This window comes from Lissotriton vulgaris, chromosome 11 (assembly GCF_964263255.1).
Source record: "Lissotriton vulgaris chromosome 11, aLisVul1.2, whole genome shotgun sequence".
Taxonomy (NCBI): domain Eukaryota; kingdom Metazoa; phylum Chordata; class Amphibia; order Caudata; family Salamandridae; genus Lissotriton; species Lissotriton vulgaris.
Genome location: NC_141699.1, coordinates 74418809 through 74445518, shown reverse-complemented (window position 1 = coordinate 74445518; position 26710 = coordinate 74418809). Strand labels below are relative to the sequence as shown.

The window sequence follows — 26710 nt, the reverse complement described above, 5'->3', positions numbered from 1 at the left end:
AAGAGGGCTGATCAGGCAACCGGAAGAAGTCCAATAACCTTTAACCGTGTCCAGAGGAGCAAAGCCTTGCCAGGCAAGAGGCAGCACTGTCTGCGCGCGCCACGGGAGCAGCCAGTGTGGTGATGTCGTTCTACCGGAACAGTTGTGTTCTTGGGAGACCTCCCTGCCGGGCGTCTTGTCGAGCTTATAATTATGATAAGACTCGTATTTGTTTTCCGCGCAGTTGGGAGTCTCCACACGTGATGATAGATTTGAAATCACTTTTGAGATCAGTTTACTTTGGCACCTGGACCGAATTGCGGTTGGGCCATAACGAGGACTACGAAACGACACACATCCTGAAGAAGACCGGGGTGACCTTTCGAGGCGTAGTAAGTCGGTCGAAACATGTTGGCGACACAAGCAGTACCAGGAGGGGCGTTTTGAGAACTTAAATCTTCTTTATCAAACACTACCCATCCTTTTTCTTTTAATCCTGGTTGCGGAACCCACTAATAAAGGCTCAAAGGGTATTCTCAAACCAGTTTTAGAGCACTCTTTCATTATCTGCACTTTGTTGAATCACTAGTCCTAGTCACAGGGTGACACTCACTGATCAATCACTATTTATGTTGCGTTTGTTCTTGTATTGTGTCTTGTGGTTTTTTTTTCCCCTTCTCTTATGCTCCGTCCTGACTGTGGCTACACCAGGGCGTTTTGTAAGCAGACCGGATGATGAAGCATGTCACACACTTCGGTGTGTGAGTGAGGGCAGTTTTCCAAAACGAATGAATTTTTTTTCTGTTTGTGGTTGTGTTTTTTTGATTCTCTCCACCCTTCCTGTGTGTATATGTAGCTTAGGGGGTTCGGGGTGGCGGAGTTGTATATAGAGTTGACCCTCTCCCCTTTCTTGTGGATGATTAGCACAAATAATAAAACATCAGAGTTTTGCCTGGAGGGGGGTCAGTGTGGCGAGCACCGCACCAAACACATTTTCCAGTTTTTGTCAGTGCCTGGATGCTAGGATGACATCAACCACCTCTGGAGGAAGGTCAAAGGTGTTCAGCTGTCGCTGTTCAATCTCCATGCATGACGGTGGAGATTGTGAAGGCCGGGATGGAGAACATGACCGTAGCTGTAGCAGATCCTCCAAGAGGGGCAGCCTGATTGGAGGTCAGATGCTCATGCCCAGGAGTTCTGGATACCAAATTCTCCAGTTTGGAGCCACTAGGATAACTTAGGGCACAGTCTGTCCAGATCTTCTTGAGAACTCGGATAAGGAGTGGTATTGGCAGAAAGGCACACAGAAGTTGTTGCACTCGAGGCAGGATGACTGGCTCCTTGGAAACTCCAACGCGCAGAGGTGCTGACACTGCATGTACTTGGCGGTGGCACAAAGATCAAGCCAAGGTTCTTCCTATTCACAGAAGAGATCTCCGTCACCTCTGGGTATAACTGCCTCTGATGATCTGCTGGGCACCAACGGCTGAGTTTGTCCGCCCTGGCATTTAGTAAGCCCGCGAGGTGCTTCAGCACCAGGAAGATGCCTTAATGGTCCAGCCATTTCAAGAGGCGCAAGACCTCCTGGCACAGTGTCCATGACCTCACCCTCCCTGTTTGTTGCAGTGACAGATGGCATGGTGTTGTCCTTGAGCACCTGGACCAGCCTCCCCTTGATGGATGGCAGGAGGGCTTTCAGCACCAAATAGATAACTCTCAGCTCTAGAAGGCTGATATGGAGCTGAAAATTCCCTAGTAGACCAGAGGATTCTGATCTCCACCACTCCCAGATGGATGCTCCAACCCAGAAGTGATGCATTGGTCCCCACTGTCAGTACCTTGTGGGTGGGTGGGGGAGGGGTCTAGCACATACCCAATCACAGTCCCGTACCCATCACTGCAGTTCTTTTGCAGTCTCCTCTGAGATCTGGACATGGTCAGAGAGGTTCCCTTGATGTTGGCCCCACTAGGACTTCAGATTGCACTGCGGAGCTTGCAATATGCCACCTGGCATGCTCAACCAGCAGAATGCAGGAGTTCAGCAGTCCCAGTAGCCTCAGAGTTCACCTCAGTGAAATCCAGGACTGAGACAGAAAGATGGGGAATCATAGCCTGAATGTCCTGGACTTTCTTACCTGGAGGGAAGGCAGGAAACTGGGTCCAGAATAGCCAGATGAAAAGGAGCGTCTAAGGAAGAGTCAGGTGTGTGACTTCCACACATTGATAGTGAACCCCAAAAGAGAAAGGGGGTTCACCGTGGTCTCTAGGTGGGTGACAACTACCTGAGCCGAGCCTGCCCTCAACAGTCAGTCATCGAGGTAGGAGAAGACTGGCACCCCTAATCTCCGAAGGTGTTCTGCCACCACCGCCATCACTTTCAACACCCGAGGGGTGCTGGTGAGAGCAAAGCAAATTGACAATGCTCCTCACCCACCACCAACCACAGGTAGAGCAGATGGGTCGCAGGACTAGAATATAGAGTTAACCTTCCTGCAGGTTCAACGCTACCATCCAGTCACCAGGGAAGACCTGGGCCAGGGAGAGCATTTTGAACTTCTCCTTGCAGAGGAAGAAATGGAGAGGGCACAGGTCCAAAATAAGTCAAATACCTCAGTTTTTATTGGGCACCAGAAAGTAGCAGGAATAACAACCCCCTCCTACTTCCCAGCACCCTCTTGATAGCCCCTTTGCCATAAGGACTTGCACCTCCTACAGCAAAATGGAGAGCTGGTCCTCTGTCAGTCATTGGGTAGACAGTGAAAGGTGTGGCTGAGACGACAGCAAAGGTAAAGCGTTTTCTTTGCGAATAATTTGAAGGACCTACCTTCCAATATGATTGCCTGCCAACCCAGATATAATCTGTGGATTCTGCCTCCCAGCGACTGCCTGGGACCCTGTATGGGTACACTAAAGGAGCTTTTCGGGTAGGGCTGCGGAGGAGGAGGGCGGCGGACTGAGTTGCACCCTGACCATGGATGCATTTGCGATGGGTACCATGGCCTTCATTGGGTTCCCTGTTGGGGTGGGATACGCTGGTGGTAGGGAAGGACTGCTGAAACCACAAAAGGATGTTGGAAGTATGAGTGGCAAATATGAGTGGAAGCAGTAGCCCAACTCTTTCTAATTATTAAAGGACAGAGTCACACTTGTCGCAAACAAGTAAGTCCCATCAAATGGCATGTCTGTTAGGGAGGATTGGCATCGCCTGAGAATCCAGTGGATTGTAGTCACACATGCTGGCAAATAGAGACGCTAGTGCATATGGCCCGCTAGTGCATATGTCCAACCCACAATTAACTGGCCGCATAACGACCATCCTGGATGGCCTCAGAGAACACGGCAAAGGTCTTCCGGAACATCGGGGAGAACTTGTGCCACAGAGTCCCAGGGGCTGTGAGTATAAGGGCCAAGAAAACAGGAGAAGTTGACTGATCGCAAAGCCAAACGAGCAGAGCAGAACAATTGTTTTCCAACAGTCTCTATTCTTCAAGATTCCCTGTCAGTAGGAGTTTTAAGAAAATTGTTACGATTGGTCTGGCTACTGGAAGCATGGACCACAAGGCTCTCTGGAGAGGGGTGCTGAGAGATGTGCTGACAACATGCCAGTTAAGCGAAGAGCTGTTTCAAGGTTTAGCCCAGGCCGGTAGAAGGGTATCTGTCAAGGCCTTCTTGAAGGGGAGGAGAGGCTCAGAAGCAGTCTGGGCAGGCAGGAATTCGGTCAAGATGTTCCTTCTGACCTCCATAGTGGAGAGTTCAAGGATAAGGACTTTGGCCACCTTACGCATGACCATGGCGTAGGAGGCTGATTCTTCAACAGCTGGAACAGGAGAGGAGAAAAGAGAGGACTCTGGGGCAGTGTCTAGCATGCCAGCATAATGTCAGCCCTCATACCAAATGTCATCGGCATAGGGCTGAGCAACTCATCACCCAGATCAGGTTCATTGTCTAAGAATATGCCAAAAAGAGAACGTTAAGATCGTTGCCTGCCTGGTGTAATGCGAGAGCAGAAACCTCCGTTGGTTTCAGTTGAGACGCCTGTCGGATTCAGAGTGGCGTTGAGTCGGTGTTGCAAAGGACAATTAGGGCTACCTCTTCGGGCGGAGAAGTCAGCATTGGCATCAAGGTGCATAAACCTCAATTGGGTAAGGGTTCAGAGGGTGGATTTGACACAGAGGGTCCAGCTGGCACAAAGAATGATCCCAAGGGCGGTAATCTAAGCAGTAGGCCTGTCGACTCCTTGGGACCGGAAGGTGTGCCAGATGGAATAGGTAAAGAACCTAAGAGCTGGAGCATGGCTGAGCAAAACTCTTTAATTTGACGCAGTGTGGCTGAAGGTCCTGGAAACCCAGATTGTGCCGGAACCAGCAGTGAAATTGGTTCTGAAGTTGGCCGGCTTACAGAGCGTGAAAGGAACGATTGGCGGCACTTAAGTGCTTTGTTCGGGGAGTAGGAATGGCGTGAAGGAGAAGAACTCCGCTTCAACTTGTTATGTTTCTTATGCTCATATAAAGATTTGGAGCGCAATGAAAACCGGCCTTGAGAGCGGCTCTGTCGACTCCAGGAACGAGCTTTCGACTTGGAGCGGAGCTTGGAGCAGTACTGGTGCTGTGTCTACTTGTGCTTGGCGAAGTAAAATTTCACCCTGTGTTTCTTACAGGGTGCCCGTTTTGCACCAGTGCTGCAATATCAGCCCTCTGTAAGAAAAGCAGGAGCAGTGCTACGCAGCTACCCCCGCCCCAACTCTCAGTGCCGGTTGAGAAGCAACTTGTCAGGGCTGGTTGCTGTTCCCCAGACACTACAGGCACACCTGGTGGGGATCTGTCACAGACCTCTGTTTGCGTCAGTCCTTAACACCTTGGCTGCTAGGTGTTTTCCCCTCCTGTGCTGCAGGCTCCACTTTCCCATTGTTCATGACGAGCTCAGCTCGTCATCAGCACAGCTCAACCGTGCATCATGATGAGCTGAGCTCGTCATCAGCATCGAAAGGGTTAAAGGGCTTAAAACCTGTCTTCTTAGGAGGTGACATCTCTTGCACACTATAGAAAATTTCGAAAATAGCTGGCAAAATGCAGTCTTCGAGAGATGAGACAAGCTCCGGATCCGCATCTCAAGGGGCGAACAGAAAGGAACTGATGTTAGTGCGTGGGAGTGACGCCTTTATAGGCCTGCCCATCATTTCTAGAGCGGAAAGGCATCTTTAGACCTACTGAGGTACCTCATAAAAGTTTCGGGATCCAGTCTGATGCCTGGGGAATTTTTAAAATGTGCAGAATGTGCAGATAGAAGTCTCCATCAGACATTAGACATATCTGTGGGTTTAAAAACTGATAGCCAAGCTTCCAGCTTTACGGTACAAAAGTTACTGGACTGCAAAATCCCTCCACCTAGCAAGAACAATGATCTTTTGTACAGTAAACAGGACTACAGTGGAGTCCTGTCCAGTGGTACAATGTCCCAGTTTTAAAAGCAGATAAAAAAACAACCTTCCTCACCAAGCATTCAAGTTTTTGAGGGGGTGAGTCTACAAAAGATGGCCACCATTCACTAAGCACTCCAGCGGGTATTCTACTTCTGTACCTCAAAAAGAAGTCTGCCGCAGTCAAAATGTTTATTAGTGGCGACACTAGAGGACCAAACTTGAATTCAGAATTAGGGTCCTACTGCACCTTAAACACTAGATCTTTTATCATAAGGAATAGAGTGATGTATAACAAAAATTGAGATTTAGGGTGAGCATCCATCGGAACATAACCACAAGTCACAGGGCAAGAGGAAAACCCTCCATTTCCCTCAGGGAACACATGAGGCAGATATGATCTTCCCAGGGTTCTAAGGTGCAGGCATATCAAGGACATGGGCTTGGGAAAGGTCTTCAAGATCCTCATCTTCTGGAAATATTTTGAAATGACTGGTTATTTACAGTGATTTTGGCCAGCCGAGCTGTGGGGGTTGTTAGGGTCGCTTCATAACTCAGTCGACAGGTCATCAACCCAGATCACAATCAGTCTTCCTCTCACTTAGTCAGCCTGTTCCAGTGCTCACTGGGTATTTATTTTCATTTATTTGTGAGATTTATAGTGCGCACAGCTACCCCAAGGGGTTTTCTGGCGCAAGGTAGTGGCAATAGCATTCCGGGGTCCAAAAACTAAAAAGTCAAGTTCTCAGGTATTTGGGAACGGTAAATAGACCTGGATAGGCAAAAGAGCGACCATTCATGTGGGTGAGACGAAATCTAGGTATAGAAAACAGAGCTAAACTAGATCTCAATGTACTAGTCGGTGAGTAAGGAGTGACCAGCTCCTGAATGTATCGAGGTGCTAAAGTACAGCTTTCTCCTATAAGAAATGGCCGTGAAGTGGAGAAAGCGGCTGGATAAACCTGGATAATTACCTTTGCCACAACTCATTTAAGCACACAATCTCTATTCTTTCCAATTCTTGTAGGGAGACCACCCACTTTTTTCCTTATTTCTATGTTCACACTGAGGGTCCTTACATCATGGTATATTTTGTCGAGGCCTCCCTCTGCTTCCATGTTATGGGCTGCTTGTCGAACATCTTCTGCCCGCTTTGGCTGCTTCTGCGAGTACAGAGACTATCTGAGGTTCGTCCATTCAATGGGAGGTGAGCATGGGGGGCACATGCATGTAGGTCACAAACAACCATCTTCTTGATGCTCTTAGTGTGAATTTCCGGTCTGCCGTCATCCAACTTTACCTGTAGCCGATATGGATCTCTCCACGTGCAAGTCCAGAAATAAGGGCTCTGAAGAACCATTCCTTTGCTTCTATTCCTCCTGTTAAGGTGCGAAGTCCCTTGACCAGGCTCTCCCCATCCCAAAGTTTGATGTTTTCTGTTCCATTCAAGGCTGCAAACCATATCTTCTTTTTGAGGACATAGAATGCAGCAAGAAGCAGTGGGAGTGATTTAGTTCACAGTATCTTTCCTTCCTTCCAAGGACGTTGACTGTTTCAATATTAGAGGGATTTTGCTTGGCAGATGGTCCTTTATCAACACTCCTGAACATGGCAGAAAGAAGGGCTAGGTATGAAATTAGAAGCTGGTCTGAATCCCTTGGCGCCGTTTACCCGGGCATGTTGCTCAGGATAGCGTTTGAGGGAAGAAGAGGATTTATCAATGGAGATTAATGATTCGGTTAAGCTGCTTCTCACACTCTTCATTTTGTCATCAGTTGCACAAGGTTCCTGCCCAAAACTAAGCCATTTGCTATTTTCCAATACCCATATAGATCATAGTGTAATATTTGACGCTGCGGAAGCTGTAATATTGTAAACATGTGCTCACAAAATAAAAGATTTGAAACACAAAGATAACATCCCTGAGCACCTTATATGCACAGCATGCCATCCTTCTGCTGGGACTGCCTATTGTGATTCACAAAATGAAAGAGTATTTACCTCTTGTGGAATCTGAGATTGGCTAGCTGGCTACAGGCTGTGGTTCATTTCTAAACAGGCATTAGCAAAGTCATTCGGTTTTGCTTTGACAAACCTTATTCACTATTGCTGGAATTGGCAATGCTTGTTGTACTGCAACACAAGTAAGTGTAAAGCCAGAAGTGTCAGTTGGCCATTATGCACAATTATTCTGCACTTCTCCAAAATGGCCATTCATGGCAGATGGATGCAACGAGACGACTATCTTGGAACAGTATAAAAATAGACAAAATAATAATATACTGTTGTACGATAGCTGCCATGTTGCACGTAGAGTGAATATGGGTACCATCTTGGCAGTAAACACAACAACATTACAAGATGGCCTTCTGCAGCTGTTGCCTTGGTTGTACTTGCAACACAAGTCTACAAGCACTGGTAAAGCTAATACGGTAGGCTTAGGCTGAGAGTGATATGGAGGAAGAGTGGGGTGGGGGAGGAATACAAGGGTGATTGTAGAGGTGGGGTGAAGAAAAAGAAGGAGGACTGGACTTCACCTATTGTTAAGTCCGGCTTTAAAGAGCTTTTTAATTCCATCTCAATAAGCTGGGGTTGCCAACTTGTGTGTGCTCTGCACAACTGAATCTACAGCATGCTATGACCTCACTGAAGATATAGAGGTCAGGGTGCCTTGTCTCCTGACCATGGTACTCAAGTGTGCGTGGAAGATCAACATATCAGATTTGGGCCTAAAAACCGATATGACTGAGTCTGAACCACCTTTACGGCCATGAATTTGTGTCAGAAAATGTTTTTAAAAAAACCCTATAAGGATAGATGGACAAATGCCTGCTACAACTAGACAGGCCTCAAGCAGGCATCTAGTGCCTCTACAAGCCCACTGAGACCAACTTACACCATGCTGAATGGATTAAGCAGTAAAGAGATTGTCACTCATAACAGTTGTACTGAGAAGTGTAGAAATTCTGGTTTCAATTTCTCTCTGAACCTCTGTATAACGGGAAAGCATTACAGGTCACCGTGTTGGGTGCTTAGTGCAGCAATGTCCACCTGAAACCTATGATGCAGACATGCCTCCCGTTTGAAACAAATGTCTATTTGTTTAAATTTGTATGTTTATGTATGTTTTATAATGAAAATGAGCCCTGAAGTTGACCAGGTGTGTAAATGTTAAGAAAAAGCTGAGCTGAAGAGACAGCTGCATGAAGCATTAAACAAACAATTGTCATGAATTTATAAAATATACTCTTGAAAATGAGGACAACGTTTAGAGTTTGTTTTTAGTTGAATATATATTTTTTCTTTAAAAAAACCCAAAAAAAACACCAAAGTGCCAGATGCTTTTCTTGGTGCCCTATCACACAAAATATGCAGCTAGAGCCGCCATTCTGTCTTTCGGCTTTTTGGGGTTCCCCCTGCCTCCTGGCCTGCGCCCTCTCCCACGGCCTTGCCGCTTTCCCTGGCCGCCCCTGTGCATGGGATGTCGCATCGTTGCATGCTTCAGTTCCACCAAGTCCTGGAATACTGGGTCGCAGAAGACACAGCCAGTGTGCTGTGTTTCGTCCCCAGGGAGAGGCGACTTGGCCTTGTTGAAGTCCACAATGACCAGCGAAGCATCACACAGTTCACAGTTCTCCGGTGATACCCGCACCTTGTGAGCGTTCTCAAAGAAGTGAACAATGACGTTGCATTTGTTGCAGGCCATCTTCCATTTTGGGCCAGAGGTGGGGTCGAGCACTAGCACACCATTCTCACACTCCACGCACTGGCCAATCCCCAGAAGGTTCAGCGAGTGCTGGCACGTGGGATGCGTGCACTCGTTGCATCCCATTCCTGGAATAAAATAGAAACAAAACTTGTTATGGATCTAGCATGAAAGAAGGAAAATGTACTTCCTGGTAACAATCTGATTGCTGCTTGTAGTGCTCTAGGTTAACATGCTCTCCTCTCCACACACCTGATATCCACTGTTGGATGCCGGGATTGCAAGTTGTTTTTCTTTGAAGTTTCTAGATGTTCATATCTTCCTTAAAACCCACAATGTACCATGCCTGAGATTGTGTTTTTCCCATACAAGTGAGTGTAAGTAGATGTGAAGCAGCAAAGTCTATGTGTACTGATGTAGACATGTTAATACTACTTTAAATAATAATATTTGTTTAAAACCTCATAGCGCAAGCTCACATTTGAAGAGGTGGGAGGGCAAATGTGAATCTATGGCTTTACAAGCTGGATACTATGTAAAATAAAATGTGGGCCGCATGTATCACTGTAGCACACATCCGCTGCAGAGACTAAAAATCTGTACACGTTTCCCCAATTTGGCGGCTTGCAAGTTTGAAGTACAGTTTCCTCAACTTGTGTCTCATGTGAAAATGAGGACTGTGGACCATGCTGCAGTTTAACATGTTTGTGCAAGTGGAATGTTGCATAGAAAAAACATATCGACTCCCTTTATTGTAGGGAATGTGCTTTTGGCAGAAATTGTGGTGTGGGCTTGGGTTTCGCAAAGCAAACTTGAATACATTTGACAGTCGGTCTAATGAAACTCGCAAGAATGTAGAATACCTGGCAACTGACTGAGGATGTGGGGAAAACTTGACAAATCAATAGCTTGGTTGACATGGAAAGTGGGGAATGGCCGCAGGTAAGAAAGTAAGGGTGTATTCTCAGGGCGAACCAATTGTTGTGCACTTGAATGAATGGCACCTATACCGTTAGGCCAACTTCTCACTAAAAACAGAAGCGTTTGCAATGAGGAAGGCCACTTTCCATGAAAACGCTGCAGTGCACAAGATAGTAATAGCTCAAATGGCACTCCTGAGCCATGTAAGAACACTATACAGGTCAGTTGAAGGAACTTGCAGCACTCTAAGAGGATTCACCCTTTTAGGGCCTTTCACTGAGTTCTAATTACTAGTACTCTGACTGACTGATGTCCTCGATTTTAAAACTGCTACAGTAGATATTGATTTTACCAGCCAATCGCCCAGGTAGGGAAAGACATGATGGGCATTGCAGCAAAGATACACTGATACTACGACCAAGCATTTGGTGGCTTGACTGTGCTGTTGTGACCACCAAACAGTAGCAGTTGTACTGATAATCCAATCCACTTACCGCAAACCTGAGGTGCTGTTTTGTCAGGTGAATGGGGATGTAGAAGTGGGCATCCTTGAGATAGTGTCACTTTGTAGACCCTGAAGCAGAGCCGTAGAATGTTTTGGAGAGTTGTCATTTTGATGTGTCTAACATGTTGTACTGATTGAGCAGGCGGAAATAGAGTATTAACAGCAACATCCTGCCTTTCTTAGTGATGAGAAAGTGCAGGGAATAGACTCCCCGCTTGTGTGGTGTTTTTTGGCAACAGCTTTTGGTGATCTCTGCTTAGGTTGTGCCTTTGTGGTAGAGTTTTGGGTGGCATACAAAGAACTCTGTATGCTAGCTGTGAGCGCCAATGAAGGGTACCCACTTGTTTGAGGTTCTTTTCTCCCACTGTGGAAGGTATAACCTAAGGGGCTACCCATACATGTATTGAGTCAGGGAGAATGTGAGGAAGGTCAGTATTTACAGGTAGAGGCGACCCTTGATTTGGGCAGCTCTTGCCTTGCAGCAGATGCTGCCTTGCAACGTATTGCCCAGAAAGGTTACTTTAGATGACGGCTTAGGTAATGAACCCTCCTAAAATGTCTGTTGCGGTTAGTACGTTAAGTGAAGGGAGGTGGCCATGGACTTGGCTCCAGCATGTGCTTTTTGCCTTCAAAACCATGATTTTTGTAGGCTGGGTATTGAGTGCCCCATGATGTCTGAAGTGCTCATATATTTTATAATCTTTTTCAACATGGAGTCTACTTGTGGGAAGAAACACAATAGATGCTCCCTTGGAAGGGTACACTGAGAATGTTTTGTTGTACCTCTGGTCGGAACCTAGATGCTGGCAGCCAGACATGATGTCACAGGACAACGCTGATGTGAGTTTCTCTGGAGGCACTGTCAGCTGCATCTAAAGCACACTTTATTTTCTCTTGAATAAGCTTCTTCCAACACTTTTTGTAAACATGCGGAATGTGCTTCACTAAGTCCTCATCTCTTTCCTGTGGTATCTGCCATACCTTGGCAGCAACCCTGCAGAATTGACTGTGCCCCACTGAATAGCAGTCCCCACAGCTGACCCCCTGCCTGTAGCATAGATGTTATTGCTTTCTTTGTCTGGTTGTGCAGTATGCCCTGTACCCAGCTTGAAACCTCTGTAGAAGTGCAGTATGTAAAACAAGTGAATCTGGTGGGACATGATCTCTGATGCAGATTGGGTATTTTTTTTTAAACTATGCTTTTTTCCGACCCCAAGCATAGTACCTCTGACTTTGACTGGGTCTTTGAAGTTTTGGTAAAGCATTTGAACATCAGCAGAAACTGGACAGAACACGGTCTTCTGCAGCATCGCAGTGAGGAACTCATCCTCTTCCTCTACCACATATTGTGATGGTCCGCCACACACTTGATGACTGCTTTGTAAACAATGGTACTGTCTGCTGGGGATGGCTTGCTTGGATGTAGCTCTAAAGATTGGTCATCTGCTAGATCAGCATTATAATTGTATCATGGACCATCTCCATCATCTGTGGTTGTTGGTTTCCTTTAGGGCTCTGGTTCTCTGCAGCGGCATCTTGGTCAGAGTCTGATTGAACATGTGTAGGTGAAGGTGAGGGCGGTGGTGTAGACAAACTAGGCTTTGTCTTCCTGGAAATTGTGAGACAACATTTCCTGGTATGAGGTTGGCCAATGGAGATAGACAGATAGATATTGTTATATTTGTCTTACTTTAGGCTGCTTGCCTTTGCCTTCTGCTGCTGATGATGATGGTTCGCTCTGTGCCGGGGCTGGTTTAGAAGTGGATCTCTATCATTGAGTCTATGTTGGTTCTGAGATGGGCAGTGTATATTCTCTGGATACAAATGGGTGTCTCAGGGTGGAGGTTCAAGTTCAGGGTCTTGATGCTTTTCCGGAGTTGAGACCGGCTCAGGGTGGGGATGGCACGGGAGCAGTAGCGACACAGACTGCCAAGGCCTCTTTAGAGGCAGTTTGGGGCTTACAGTATGCCTCTCTCAGGGCTATTTCTTGGCCTGGAGCGGAGGCTCAGTTTTTAGAATTTAAAAGATGTATTCTCTTTAGTTCCTCTGCCCCACCCCCACGAGTCATTCTCATATGACCTAGCCCCAAATATTTTGGCCGAATTGGTTCATTAGTTGTTGACAGTTGCACAGAACCTTCGAGTGTTGAGGGTAGGGGTTCCGGTGTTGAAAATATCACTTCTACAGCAGCATGTCAAATAAAAAAACAATCTGGGGGGGAAATCTAAGTCCTGGTGCATTGTGGAAGGTATCACAAGCCCCCTCACAACGCTACTTCAAAGAAAAACAACTTGCAAGCTACGGGTACAACTCTAGAAGGCAGGAGTGAGTAAAGCATGTTATATACAGCAGCACTGTTGCAAATACCCTGGACTGGAGACCACAAAGCACACATAGGAATTAGCTGCCTCAAGTGTATTCGCTTTCATTAATACAAATGATCTCTAGCAACTTAATCTGTTTCTGGCTCACTGTTTAAGGGTCCTTCCTGGCCAGTTTCAGCAGGGAAGCTTATTCTTTTGTTTAAAACACTATGAAGTTGAAAATGTAATTTAAAAGTGATTTAGTATAAGTGACATGCATGGCATTGGTTTTAAAGCCACAACCTCAACAGGGGGATACACAAGAGCATTTAATGTCTATAGGAACAGGCGATCATGTACCAAAGTACTGACTATTCTATAGGTGAATGTATAGAAGCTGTACCTTTCTTCATATCCCGGAAGGGAGTGTGGTTAAAGCAGTATGGACACAGAGGATAGCTCTTCCCTCGTGAGCCAGATGACCACAGGACCAGTTCAAAGTCATCTAGCGGGCAGCGCAGCTCCTTATACAGCTTTATGGTGCCATTCTGGGGGAGGCTGTAAGTCTCGTCACAGTGAGAACAATGAAGACGGCTCGGCTTGGCCTGGAAATAGAAGAGAAGCAGTGATACAAAGGCCTTTTGTAAGGAACACGCACTCTGTAGATGGGAACATACTGTTGTGGTCACTAACTAAACCATTCCTGCTTATCTTTACACCATGTGATCAGGACAAACACTTGATAGTAGGAGAGGGTATTCGTGCTATTAAATGTAATATTAATAATAATGACTTTAATATTTCACACTATTAAATAACCCACAAATTATAGGGAAGAAAATATTACAATATTGAAGCTTGCACCAAACACTGACAGCCAGCATGGCTGGGTTCAGATAATATCTGCATTACATTTCCTGGGCTGAACAGCCCTGACACACTTCTTCTTGCAGTCTCGTAAATATTCAAGATAAACTGCTATCCCAGGAGTACTGCTTCCAAAGAGCAGTGCATTCTTTCTACATTAAGCCTTTATTGCACCTAAATACTCTGCACCTTCCGTTTGGATGTCCCACGTTGAGCATCTTTCAAGGTGGACAAGCATGCTCTCTACAACCAACAAATGCCGCATACGGAAGGACCACAGGAATTGTGTGAGGATTGCTCTCAACGTGCTATGTACTGTTAAGCAAGTCCAAGTTAGCCTAAAACACAGAACCTCACAGCACTGAAAAACACTGTACCAGTAAGCAAAAGTGGCACAAGGGATAAAACCCCCAACTTAAGAGGGAGTTGCAACAACAAAAATATATATACACAAGTCATTAATTCAATCTGCTGAGTGTACATAACATACATGACATTTTGTAATGCATTGTATCTCTATGCTTCAATATTTTCCATATTACTTGAGTTGAGAGCTCCTAAATAAAGTCGAGGGTTATTTCCATGAAGCAATTGCCAACATTACACCTGGCAAGACTACTCAACAACTCTTTTTACCTCCACTGGTCTGCATTCAAATGTCATGGTCATTCATCAAACATGCAATATTTCTCACTTCTAAACAAATTACTTACCTTCGGCGATTATCTTTTTGATGGATACTCTATCTGCTGGTATATTCCCCACATCTTAAATCTGGAAAGGTTTCAACAGATCTCCTGCTCCAGTAGGGGACGCTCAGCTCTGTCTCGATGTCATGTTCAGATGTGGCATCAGCAGAGCCATAAAGACACAGCCCAGAATGTGCGGACAGCAGTTCCTAGTCAGTTTTTTATTCAAGCCCCACAAGCAGAGACAATTGATGGTTATGTGGTGTAATAGACACCAACATGGGACCTTATGATTTTTATACCTAAAATCACCCCTCAGAAGGCGAAGGTGGGCGGGATCTGTGAGGAGTCTGCCGGTAGATCGAGTATCCACTAGAGTGAGCTTTACTGATGGGAAGTAACTTGTTCTTTTGATAGATACTTCTACCTGCAAATTTCTCGTCTATCAATACCACAGCATTGTACCTCTTTGGTGGTGGGTTTGAGGAGAGGGCCACGTGAGGAAATCCTGCAGCAAAGATTTTGTAAGATGGCCATCCTCGCAGACTTCCAAGTCGAAACAACGATGTTCAGTAGAGGTGTAAATCGAAGCCTACGTCGCAGCTGAACAGTTGTTTAAGTTGGAATATCTTTGGACAGAACTGAAGGAATCTGTTTTGCACTCTTGGAAGGAGCTCTGATACCTCAGGAAGTTCCTTCTTGGCAAGCACATAGCAAACTTTAATGCAGAAGAACATCTATGTAAACAGTGTCCTCTTTTGGACAGCTTTGTCCTTTTTGGCGCTGGCACAGGCCATGAACAGCTTATCAGCCCGAAATTCCAGGTCCCATTTATGTAATAGCCGACAGCCCTATGGCGGTCCAAAAGGTGGAGTCTTTCCTCCTCCTTAGTAGGGTGGTGAGGACAGTGCTATGCAGGCAGAGTGATAGACTGGTCCACATGGAGCAGGGTTAGTACCTTTACGAGGAATAAAGCTTTTGTCTTCAAAATGAGCTTGCCTGGAGAGAAAAACCTGGATGGCAGACAGACACAGAATGCCTATGGTTCATGCACACGTCGAGCCAAAGTAATGGCAACCAACAAACTGTTTTATAGTCAACAGCCACAAAGGGAAGCCATGCATGAGCTCAAATGAAGACCCCAGCAGAAAAGTAAGAACCAAGTTAAGGTCCCACTGAAGCATATACAGGGAGAGGGAGGAATCAGACTTGAACAGGTTGAGCTGCCAGCTGACGAAAGGCTGAAAGAACCAAAATGCAACCTTTAACTGCATCCAGAGTAATCCCTTGCTAAAAATAGGCATAAAAGAACACATTTGACAGATATGATTCGGTTTTTGGGTTTTAATAGCATGCTTTTATGCCCCGAGGCGTTTTGGCGCTAGCCTGTGATGAAGGAGGAGCACACTTACTTGCTGTACAGCCAGGTTTTTGAACTTCTTCTGAAGATCAAAATAGTAGGGGCAGCTTTTATATCTAGAGGCAAATCAATCCATTGTAGTGTAGTGTTTCGAATAAAACGTCAGTCTAGTCAAGAGACCACCTGATGAGGGGGAACCACTAATTATTTTCCATAGCTGGATCGAAGGGTTCTGCCAGGAGTGTACCATCAAAGTTCTTTTTCAAGTTGTCCGGGCGTGATCCAGCTAAGGCCTTGAAACCTATGCAAAGTGCTTTAAAAATGGCTTGCTTATTTACAGGGAGCCAATGAAGCTTATTCAGGGTTTCAATTGCAGAATGAAATGTGAGTACGTTTAAGAGCATCCTGTCTGCACAGTTTGTAATTTGGACATCAGCTTGATTTGTAGATTTAGGTGAAGACCATTGGCGTATTCAATGCGGGAGAGAACCAGTACAATGAGTACTGTTTTTATTAGGTCAAATGGGATCAGGTGACTGATTTTCTTTATACTTTTTAAAACGCAGAAAGAAGAAGAAATTACTGTATTAACCTGATTTCCGTAGGGTAGTCTATTATCCAGAATGATGCCTTTTTTGGGACTGGGAGAGTTCCCAGGTCATGCGGCCACCAGGAAGGAGTCCAGAAGGATACATTGTACCCAAACAACATCACCTCTGTTTTGGCTGAATTTAATTTAAGGCAATTTTTCCCATCCAATCGCTAACTGCAGACATGCAGCTTTGAAAGGATTTGTCTATGCCATGATCAGTGTTGGAAAGGGACAATACAATTTGGGTATCGTCAACGTAGGACAGTTGCACCTCAAAGAGGGTGGGGGGGTCAACATTCTCTCCAGTGCCGCAGGAGTCATACTGTATATGAGAACTTGAATGGACCAACCGTGGATGGATGGCAAGAATGTGCTCTGTGCCAAGGACATTGTCCACAGCTCAAGCAGATTAATGTGGCACCTCTGACCTGCTAGATAAAAAAAAATCCTCTAACCTGCAGGCTCCTTAGGTGTGCTCCCCAATCTAGAACATAGGCATCCATTATCACCTTCGTCGCAGCTGAATGAGGTTCTCCCATGGTTGAGATTGTCCCTCACCGACCACCACTGAGGGCTTTTCATTGCCTCCAGGGTTATCCAAACAGTTTCCGCTAGTGAGCCCCTGTGTTGAATCCACTGAAGAAGGAGACACCAGTAAAGGGCATGAGTGTGGCAGTGAGCATGGGTGATCAACAGGATGCAAGAAGCCAGAAGGGTCAGCATGCTAAGAATAGAGTAGCTCCCTCCTAAAACATTGGAATCATATGGCTGAATATACTGAAACCTGCGAGGAGGTGGGAAGGCCCTGAGAGACGTAGTGTTTAACACTGCACAGACGATAAGAAGGCTCTGCGAAGATTCCAATTGTGACTTTTATAAGTTGATGGAGCCCCCAAAGTCCACCAGCAGAGAAGCTGTGGCACTCGGATAGTCTAACAGCTGAGGTTTGTCCACCTTCAGCAGCCAATCGTCAAGGTTCCACAAAGCTCTTTAGCTTTTTTTAGCGCAGAAGCACTTTACAAACAATAAATACAAGTAACATTAACTCCATATAAAACATGACCTTTCAGATTACTTCAGACACCAGTGCAAGTTTTATCACACTTTAAAGTCGGAGGAGAAACCTATTTTCTTTTCTTTTTTACAGAAGATAAAGACTCTCGACAGTTTCATACCATCTATAGTTGATTATTATGAAGCAGTTTACTTGGTTCTGAAAAATGCAAATGCTACTTACCAGTATGCATCTGTTCTTGGCATGTAGGGCTGCTGACATTCATATCTGTGCATAGATCGCCGCCTAGTGTTGGGTCCGGATGATTGCACATTGTTGTCCTGGAAGAGTCTTCGAAGTATCACGAGATAGGTGGCTCCTCCCCTGGACTACAGTGCGCATGGGCATCGCCTCCATCCCCAGATTGTTTTTAGCCATTGGCAGAGATGGAGTGAAGTATGTGAGTGATGACCATGCTATTGAGCATATATATATATGAAGACTGCAGCTGCTACAGGCGTCGGGGAGGAGGGTGGGCGATATGAATGTCAGCAGCCCTACATGCCAAGAACAGATGCATACTGGTAAGTAGCATTTGCAGTTCGAGGCATGTGGGCTGCTGAATTCATATCTGTGCATAGAATACATAGCAGTTCCTCCATTAACGGCGGCCGCCCGTGCCAGCTGCAGCAGTCTGAAAAAGTGTCTTGAGAACAGCCTGACCAACAGGTGCCTGCTGTTTGGAGTGCACGTCTACACAGTAATGTTTAGTGAAAGTATGTGTGGTAGACCATGTGGCTGCTCTACAAATATCTTCTAAGGGAATGTTACCTAGGAAAGCCATAGAGGCCCCTAACTTCCTGGTGGAGTGGGCTCTTGGTGGGATAGTGAGAGTGCGTTTAGCTTTAGCGTAACAGATTTGAATGCATTTCACAATCCACCTAGCGATCCCAGCTTTGGAGATAGCGTTTCCCTTGTGGTGTGAGGCAAAAGCAACGAAAAGCTGCTTGGTTTTGCGAAAATCTTTTGTCCTGTCCACATAGTACATCAAGGCTCTTTTAACGTCAAGGGTGTGGAGCATCCGCTCCGCCAGCGTCTCGGGGTTTTGGAAAAACACCGGCAACTCAATTGTCTGGTTCATATGGAATTGAGACACAACCTTGGGTAAGAATTTAGGGTTAGTGCGGAGCACAACCCTGTTAGCATGTACCTGGAAGAAAGGTTCTTGGATGGTGAGCGCCTGCAGCTCGCTAACCCTCCGTAGCAATGTAATTGCTACTAAGAAAGCAACCTTTCAAGTCAGAAACTGTAGCTCACAAGAGTGCAGTGGCTCGAAGGGAGGACCCATCAGTCTCGTAAGAACCACATTGAGGTTCCACTCTGGAGCCGGTGGGGTCCTTGGCGGAATGACTCTTTTAAGTCCTTCCAGAAAAGCCTTGATAGCAGGAACCCTAAAAAGTGACAGGTGTTGCCTGTTCTGAAGGTATGCTGCCATAGCAGACAGGTGAATGCGGATGGAAGAGTACGCCAAATTGCATTGATACAGGTGGAACAGGTAACAAATGATGTTTTGAATGGAAGCATCCAGCGGATCAATATTATGGTTAACACAGTATATGACGAACCTCTTCCATTTAGCCGCATAACAAGCTCTAGTAGTGGGCTTCCTTGCCTCCCGAATGATGTTCATGCAATCGGGAGGAAGATTGAGGTAGCCAAACTCTAGGACTTCAGGAGCCAGATCGCCAGGTTGAGCTGTTGCGGATCTGGGTGCTGAATGTCGCCATGGCTCTGCGTCAGAAGGCTGGGAGTGAGATGAAGCCTTTGATGCGGTACCACGGACAGTTCTAGAAACGTGGTGTACCATGGTTGGCGAGCCCACGTCGGAGCAACCAGGATGAGAGTCATCGAGTGCTGCCTGAGCTTGCGTGCCACCAGCGGTATCAGAGGTGCTGGGGGAAAAGCGTACGCAAATCTGCCTGACCAGTTCATCCACATCGCATTGCCCTGTGATTGCGGGTGTGGGAATCTGGCGGCGAAGCTTCGGCATTTTGCGTTCTCCTTTGTGGCGAACAGGTCTATCTCTGGATGACCCCACCTTTGGAAGTACGGTTGGAGTACTGATGGATGTATCTCCCACTCGTGCATTTGATGGCTGTGCCTGCTGAGCAGGTCCGCCATCTGGTTGTCCTTGCCCGGGAGATGCTCCGCCATGAGGAAGATGTTCCTCTGAATGGCCCACTTCCACATGCTCTGAACCAGATGAGACAGCTGCGGAGAGTGTGTGCCTCCCTGCTTCTGAATGTAGTACATGGCTGTCATGTTGTCCGTCCGGATCAACACGACCTTGTTGCACAGCTGTACTTTGAACGCCTTTAAGGCCATGAAGATTGCCATCAGTTCCAACACATTGATGTGCATCTTCCTTTGCTGTAGTGTCCATAGTCCCTGCACTGTGTAGTGGAGTACATGCGCTCCCCATCCCTGGAGAGAAGCGTCCGTTGTCAGGATAATCTGCGGCACAGGCTCTTGGAATGGTCGGCCCTTGCAAAGGTTTTGTGGATTCCACCAATGCAGAGAGTTGTATGCCCGACCGCTCACCAACACTAGGTCTGTCAGTTGCCCATGAGCCTGAGTCCACTGACGTGCCAGGCACTCCTGAAGCGGACGCATATGTAGCCTCGCGTGCGGGACAATGGAGATGCAGGAGGCCATCATGCCCATCAACTGCATGAACACCTTCGCCGGAAGCGAGTGTTGAGGTCTGAATCGTTGGATCAGCGTTTGGATACTGGCGATTCTCACTGAGTTTGGCTGCGCAGTGGCTGCCAGAGTGTTTATTGTTGCGCCCAGATACTGTCGTACATGGGCGGGCTGGAGATGGGATTTCGGGTAGTTCAGAGAGAATCCCAGATCGTGCAGGAGATGAATGGTGCGGGACACGTGGTCGGCGCACTGTTCTGTTTTTGCTTGAATGAGCCAGTCGTCCAGGTAAGGGTAGACGTGGACGTTCTGGCGTCGCAGATGCGCCGCCACAGTCGCCAGGCACTTCGTAAAGACTCTTGGCGCTGTGGTGACCCCGAACGGCAGAACCCTGAACTGGTAGTGCTGGTTTAGGATCGTGAATCTGAGATACTTCCTGTGTGAAGGATGCAGGGGGATATGAAAGTATGCGTCTTTTAGATCCAACGTAGCCAGGAAGTCCCCCTGTTGAAGCAGAGGGAGCACCTGCTGCAACGTGAGCATATGGAAATGCTCCGAGAGAATGTACCAGTTGAGGGGCCTGAGGTCCAGGATGGGCCGCAGGGAACCGTCCTTTTTGGGGATTAGAAAGTACAGAGTAAACTCCCGTACCCCTTTCCTGCAGTGGGACGAGCTCTATTGCGCCTTTTTGCAGCATGACCTGAACTTCCTGCTGCAACAAGAGCAAGTGCTCGCCGGACATAGGACGGCTTCTTGGAGGTATGTTTGGTGGAGTGGAGGTAAGTTCCAGACAGTAACCGTACTGGATAAGAGACTTGACCCACCTGTCCGTGGTGATGGATCTCCACGCGGGCAGGAACTGCTGGAGTCTCCCCCCGACCGGTGTTGTGTGGTCGGGGGGCAGTGACAAGGCGTCACTGCTTGTTGGCGGCGGTGGACCTGGAGCTGTTGTTTCCACGTCCCCTGCCTTTGATGTTGTTGCCTCTGTAGCCACCTCTACCCTTGTTGGTGTATGAGGTTTGGGTATTGCCTTTATAGTACTGGGTGGATTGCGATGCCTGACCCCTTGAGTTGCCTCTGGTATTGGAGCGGCGAAAGGAGCCACCCCAAAACTGCTGAGATTGAAGGGCCCCCATAGACTTAGCAGTGTCTGTATCTTTTTTCATTTTCTCAAGCGTCGCATCCACCTCAGGGCCAAACAAGTGGTCAGGATTAACCGTCTGGTTTAGGATGGTTGTTTGTATATCAGGTTTAAACCCTGAAATCCTAAGCCATGCATGCCTTCTGAGCAACACACTAGTGTTGATCGCCCTGGAAGCCGTATCAGCCACATCTAGCGCACATTTTATGGAAGCGTTTGTGATGAGCTTTCCCTCTTGAATTAACATCTCCCCTGCCTCCTTGTACTGGTCAGGCAAGTGCTGCAGTAGTGCCTCTAGGGTGTCATAATGAGCCCTATCGTAGCGTGCGAGTAGGGCCTGAGTGTTCGAGATGCGCCAAATGTTAGCTGCCTGTGCAGCAATCCGCTTCCCTGAGGCCTCGAATATTTTCGACTCTTTGTCCGGGGGAGGAGCGTCACCAGTTGTCTGTGAGTTCGCCCTCTTGCGAGCGTTGGAAACAACCAAAGAGTCTAGTGGCAAGTGTCCCTTGATATATGTTGGATCCGAGGGCGCTGCCTTATATTTTTTATCAATGCGTGGATTGATGACACGTGCCCGAGTGGGCTCCTTGAAGACCTCCTGCGCGTGCTTGAGCACTCCCTTGAGCATTGGCAAAGTTTGATTGACTTTTCGGCCACAGAGAAAGTGTCAAATAAAAAGTCCACATCCACAGGATCGGAGTGCAGCTCGACATCGTGGTTAGCCGCAGCTCTTTCGATTAGCGCGTTGAAGGCAGCAGAGTCCCCCGTTGACGAAGGTTTTGCCGCAAAGAGATGCGGTTCCTGACCCGACTGCGGGTCCTCAGGGTCGCCTCCGGCCGACCAAGGTTCATGTTCCTCCTCCGGATCCGAGTACGCCGGATAGTTGTACTCGACCTCCTCCTCGTCGTCATCCCCCGCGGTAGAGCGAGTTGGGGAACGCGGCAGGTCACTTGGGGATGCCGGCGTCAGAGGCGCTGAAGTACCCGCAGAGTCCTTTTTGTTCTTTAGAGGAATGCGAAAGTGTTCCAGCACCGGCTCTGTGGTGATTTTCCTTTTGAGGAGGGACAGTTTCCCAGTATTGGCGTCGATGATGACTCCACGACGTTCTTCCTCCGCGAGTGGTTGGAGCCGAGGTTTAGACACTACCTGAGACGCTTTGGGCGTCGACACCTCCTTCGAGGGCACCCCCGCCCCCTGATTCGAAGCGAAGGCCTTCGGCGTCGACTTCGGCGGTAGGGTGAAGCGGATAGGCGTCTGTGCCTTGGACGGCTTCTGCGCGGGCTTCGACACCCCAGCCTCAGGGTCGGTAAGCACTGCGGCCTTTCGAATCCGTTGCAGGGACTCCTGGACCTTCTTCGTAAAGGCTGGAGAGGGAGTGACCGTCTCGTTCGATTTCCCAGATTTGGGAGTGGTGTCGGCGAGAGGCACCGTCTTCGGAGTCGACGCGGCACCATCCTTGGCTCCGACGGCCGGGGCCGGGGAAGCCAGAGCTTTGGGATCGCCTTGACGCTTCTTCGAAGCCTTCTTCGGCTCGTCGACCGCGACAATCTTCGGCGCCGACGCAGCCGCGTCGGACGACTTTGCCTTCGGCACCGACCCTGAAGCCTTAGGGTCGGCCATGTTGGCGGGACTGTCGGCCATTTTGGATTTTTTAGGTTTTGACGCCTCCAGAGCCTTCTGTACGGCTTTCACTTTCGGTTTCGAAGCCGGAGCTGTTGAACCCGAGGGCTTCACTTTCGGTTTTGTAAATGTGAGTGGCACCTCCAAAATGTCCGTGGCCGGGCTCGTAGGCGGGGCTGCTGGACTAATAACAGGGTCTTGGGTAAGGCCCAAAGGCGATCCCTCGACCTGGGCCGCAGAATGGGGGTCGACCCCTGAGTCAGTCCGGGGGTGCTCCTCCTCGGAGCTATCCCCCACGGTGGCAATGGCCGTATCGTCGTCCCCTACCTCGTCGTCGGCTTCGTCAAACTCCTCGTCCCCTGCGTCATAGGCCTCCCCCTCGGACGCGGGGCTAGAGTCCGAAACCTGCTGGACATCGTCGTCTCCGACTTCTTCCTCGAAGATGTTGTCCGGCGGGGGCGCCGACAGCTTGGCCTGGAGTCTCGCAGCCCGACGAATCTTGAGGGTCTTCTTGCACCGGAACTTTGAGCAGGCCATGCACCTGGCCTCGTTGTGGTCCGGCGACAGACAAGTGTTGCACACTGGGTGCACGTCGAGGTGCGAGTATTTCGCGTTGCAAACCGGGCACCGTTTAAACGGAGTCCGTTCCATGTCTGGAGCGTCGTGTAGGCCCGTCCGCGCCGACAGCACGCGGAAGGGCAGCGAGAGTTCGGAGCTGGAGAAAACAGTAAACCCGAACGAAAACGATACCGGCGCCAAGCCTAAAGACCTTTTGATCTCGAGTGAAGAAAGTTAATAACTATCGGTTCCGACAGAGGGAACCGACACACATCCGAACCCAATGGCGGAAAAAAACAATCTGGGGATGGAGGCGATGCCCATGCGCACTGTAGTCCAGGGGAGGAGCCACCTATCTCGTGATACTTCGAAGACTCTTCCAGGACAACAATGTGCAATCATCCGGACCCAACACTAGGCGGCGATCTATGCACAGATATGAATTCAGCAGCCCACATGCCTCGAACACGTTGTTACACAAACTGCATGTGTTTGTGATACAGAACTCTGCTGCAAAAATCCATCCGGGCCTCGCTAGCAGAGACTACTTTTCTACAAGACTTGCAGCTTTACCTTGGTTCTCCATGCAGCAGTGGGCGATATTTAAATCCTGTGACTTGTAAACGCATGCATCTACAATCAAACGCTTATCCCATTATCAAAACATGTCATATGGCATAACCCTACTGATTATTTAGGATATATGGGACCATGTTTCCTCCCCGTACCAAAAACCATGATTCAAAGATGGAGGCAGGACCCTCCTTGTAACAAGTTTGTCAGGAAACAGACCCAAGAAGACACTGAACTCCTGGCTTTTTCTACCTCACAGTTTTCAACAAACAACGCGGGGCGACCAGTCCGTTTTTTTTAAGGCACCAAGAGATCTTCAAGTGAAAGTTAGCACTCTACAAATCAACAAAATAAAATTGCAGAGACCTGAAGATCAAGAAATTGTATTCTCGCATTGTCGACTAAGCCTTTTATCCTTCTGACCTTTCTGAGCATCATCAATCTGGCAAGAATACCGCTTATTCAAACCCACAGACACCATTTACTTGCTGGAAAAAAAACCTACATAAATAGTCATTATTATGGGGTTACAGTGACTTTTAAAGAAAAAACAATTAATGAGCCGGTTTCATTTTGATGGGGCATTTGTGCACAAGGACATGCTCAGTAGATCTGGAAACGGTTCAATGTCACAGAAAGCAGCTTGGGCAAATCATATATGCAACATAAAATTGTATCGTAGGCAAATAAATTCTGCGGAGGCTTGGCACCGACAACCACATGCCCAATTCAGAGAAAAATATCAGTCTTCCAGCCCACTCATCAATACAAATAAAGTACAGAAATCTATATCTGAAGCCACTGTACCTGGATGTACTTCATGAAGCGATGGCACTTGCCACAGCGGGACAGAGGCTTCCCTGTGGCGGCCAGCGGGGAGAAGGACACCTCCATCAGCTCGTCCATACCTGCGGGGTGGGAGGTAGATGGGTGTTAGCACAGACATGACACAAGGGGACTCAGAGTCACTGACCTTTGCTCTGTAATACGATGTTCACGTGTCTGGAAGGCTCGACCTACCCTGCTGCATCCTACAGGAACGCCTCATTCTACATTCGAGCTGCATCGCTGCCAGCTACAGGATTCTCCAGTAGAGGAACACATCAGCCTGATTAAACACTAAAGTGATGCCAAAGCAGAGATGGGCAGAGGACCCAGTGAGCCCTAGGGTCTCCCAGTCACCCTTGTAAGCAACCAAGGCATGTGAAAAAGGGGAAGCTCTTGAGCTAACCAACTGTTCACTGACCCATTACACCATGGTTATAACAAAGAATGACATTGAGTTTTATGTGACGTTAGTCATGCCTTCCCATCATTGAAGACTTCTGACTTACTTTCGATTGAATGTGTTCCCTTATCTATTCTTAGGAAGGCAGAAGACTTCTGTGCTCCCTATGTGCACATTTGATATGGCTGCTGCTCGGGATACTTTGCACATTGTTTATATTTGTCCCATATATAATAGGTTATGATATAGTTTTATTCGTTCGCTGCAATTGCTGATGAATTTTAGTCAAGTGCGTACAGCTTTACTGTTTTCGCAATTTTTATCTTTACCAAACGTATGCTTTTATCGGTCATGGTTTTTAGCAGGTGGTTTAAATTCAAGTTCTTAAGATGTTACGATTTTGATGGTCCAATTTTCTTGTCTTTTTAAGTTTAATGAATTGTATGGTTTTACGTACTTTAATGATTGCTTTGATCAAATCGAACAGAGTGATTCTTGACTTGTACTGAACTAAAAGGCTACTTTTACTGGGACCAACAATTTCTGCACACAGCACTCAAGGTGTGTATGTGGATGAGAACATGGCAGGGTTTAGAAGCTGGACTTCAGCTGGGGCATCCCCGTCCATCCCTGATCCCAACACTGCAATGAGAAAATGTAAAACAAAACATAGAAACCATGGTTTACAGAAACCAATAAGTAGGGGAGGGGGGTCATGGCACTACAATAAGTAGAACTTGTGGGAACTTGGTACTCGCACACAATCCAGAATTGTCTCAAGTGACCCACTGATTTAAATGATCACACAATGCCCAAAAAGAGTATACTGAGTTACTGTGAGTTTGCTGCCCTCCAGTGGTCACTTGAAGAGTCTAATTTTCAGGTAATATTTGTTAAAAGGGCAGTTTGTGTCTCCAGTCAGTCCAAGATCCATATACTGAGGGAAGCATCACCTTTTAGTTCATCGAGGAGTATAGAGATCAAAAGTATATACAATCTTTAAAGCCACAAAGGGTGTCTCAGTCACGTAACGTAGGGGTCCACATGATACTAAAACAGATCCCACCACATCCTCTGGAGTACAAAGCAGTATCAATGCCCTATAGTGGTCACACACTGCCAACTCCACAGCACGCGCCTGTGGCCCACACCAACATGTCTTTTAGAACCATCAGAGTTACTTTAAATATACTGCATCGTCACACCGGTAACAGCATCAAGGAAGTAATATGGAACCAGACTTAATGGGACCGCGGAAAGGCGACTCACCAGCAATGGAGTCCACAAAGAAATGGAACTTGCGCTTGAAGATGTCCAGAGTGTGATCCAGGACCTGCTGGAAGTTGGCCTTGCCCTGTGCGATCAGGTTGAGTTGCTTCTCCACTGCGCTCCGGATGGTCGGCTGAACAAGCTCTGAGTCTGAGATAACAGAGCACAGCATTACACATAGAAACACGGTGCAGTTTCACATGCAGAGCTTAGCACTGCAATCTTGTCGTAAGTGGGACTAAAGGCAACATCTAATGCACACTCTTCAAACCACTGTTTGCTCCAG

General features: G+C 47.4%; 1 protein-coding gene across 1 annotated transcript in view; it reads right to left on the bottom strand.

The window, feature by feature from the left end:
- Nucleotides 1-8669: 8669 nt before the first annotated feature.
- TOP3B (DNA topoisomerase III beta) overlaps nucleotides 8670-26710 on the bottom strand; it is a 138089-nt gene continuing 120048 nt past the window's right edge. The window contains exons 15-18 of the mRNA XM_086942725.1: nucleotides 26425-26574; nucleotides 24735-24835; nucleotides 13234-13435; nucleotides 8670-9229 (exon numbers count right to left, since the gene is read on the bottom strand). Of these exons, the coding sequence (XP_086798851.1) occupies nucleotides 8754-9229; nucleotides 13234-13435; nucleotides 24735-24835; nucleotides 26425-26574 (929 nt within the window). The 3' untranslated portion in view covers nucleotides 8670-8753. The remainder of the gene's footprint in view (nucleotides 9230-13233; nucleotides 13436-24734; nucleotides 24836-26424; nucleotides 26575-26710) is intronic.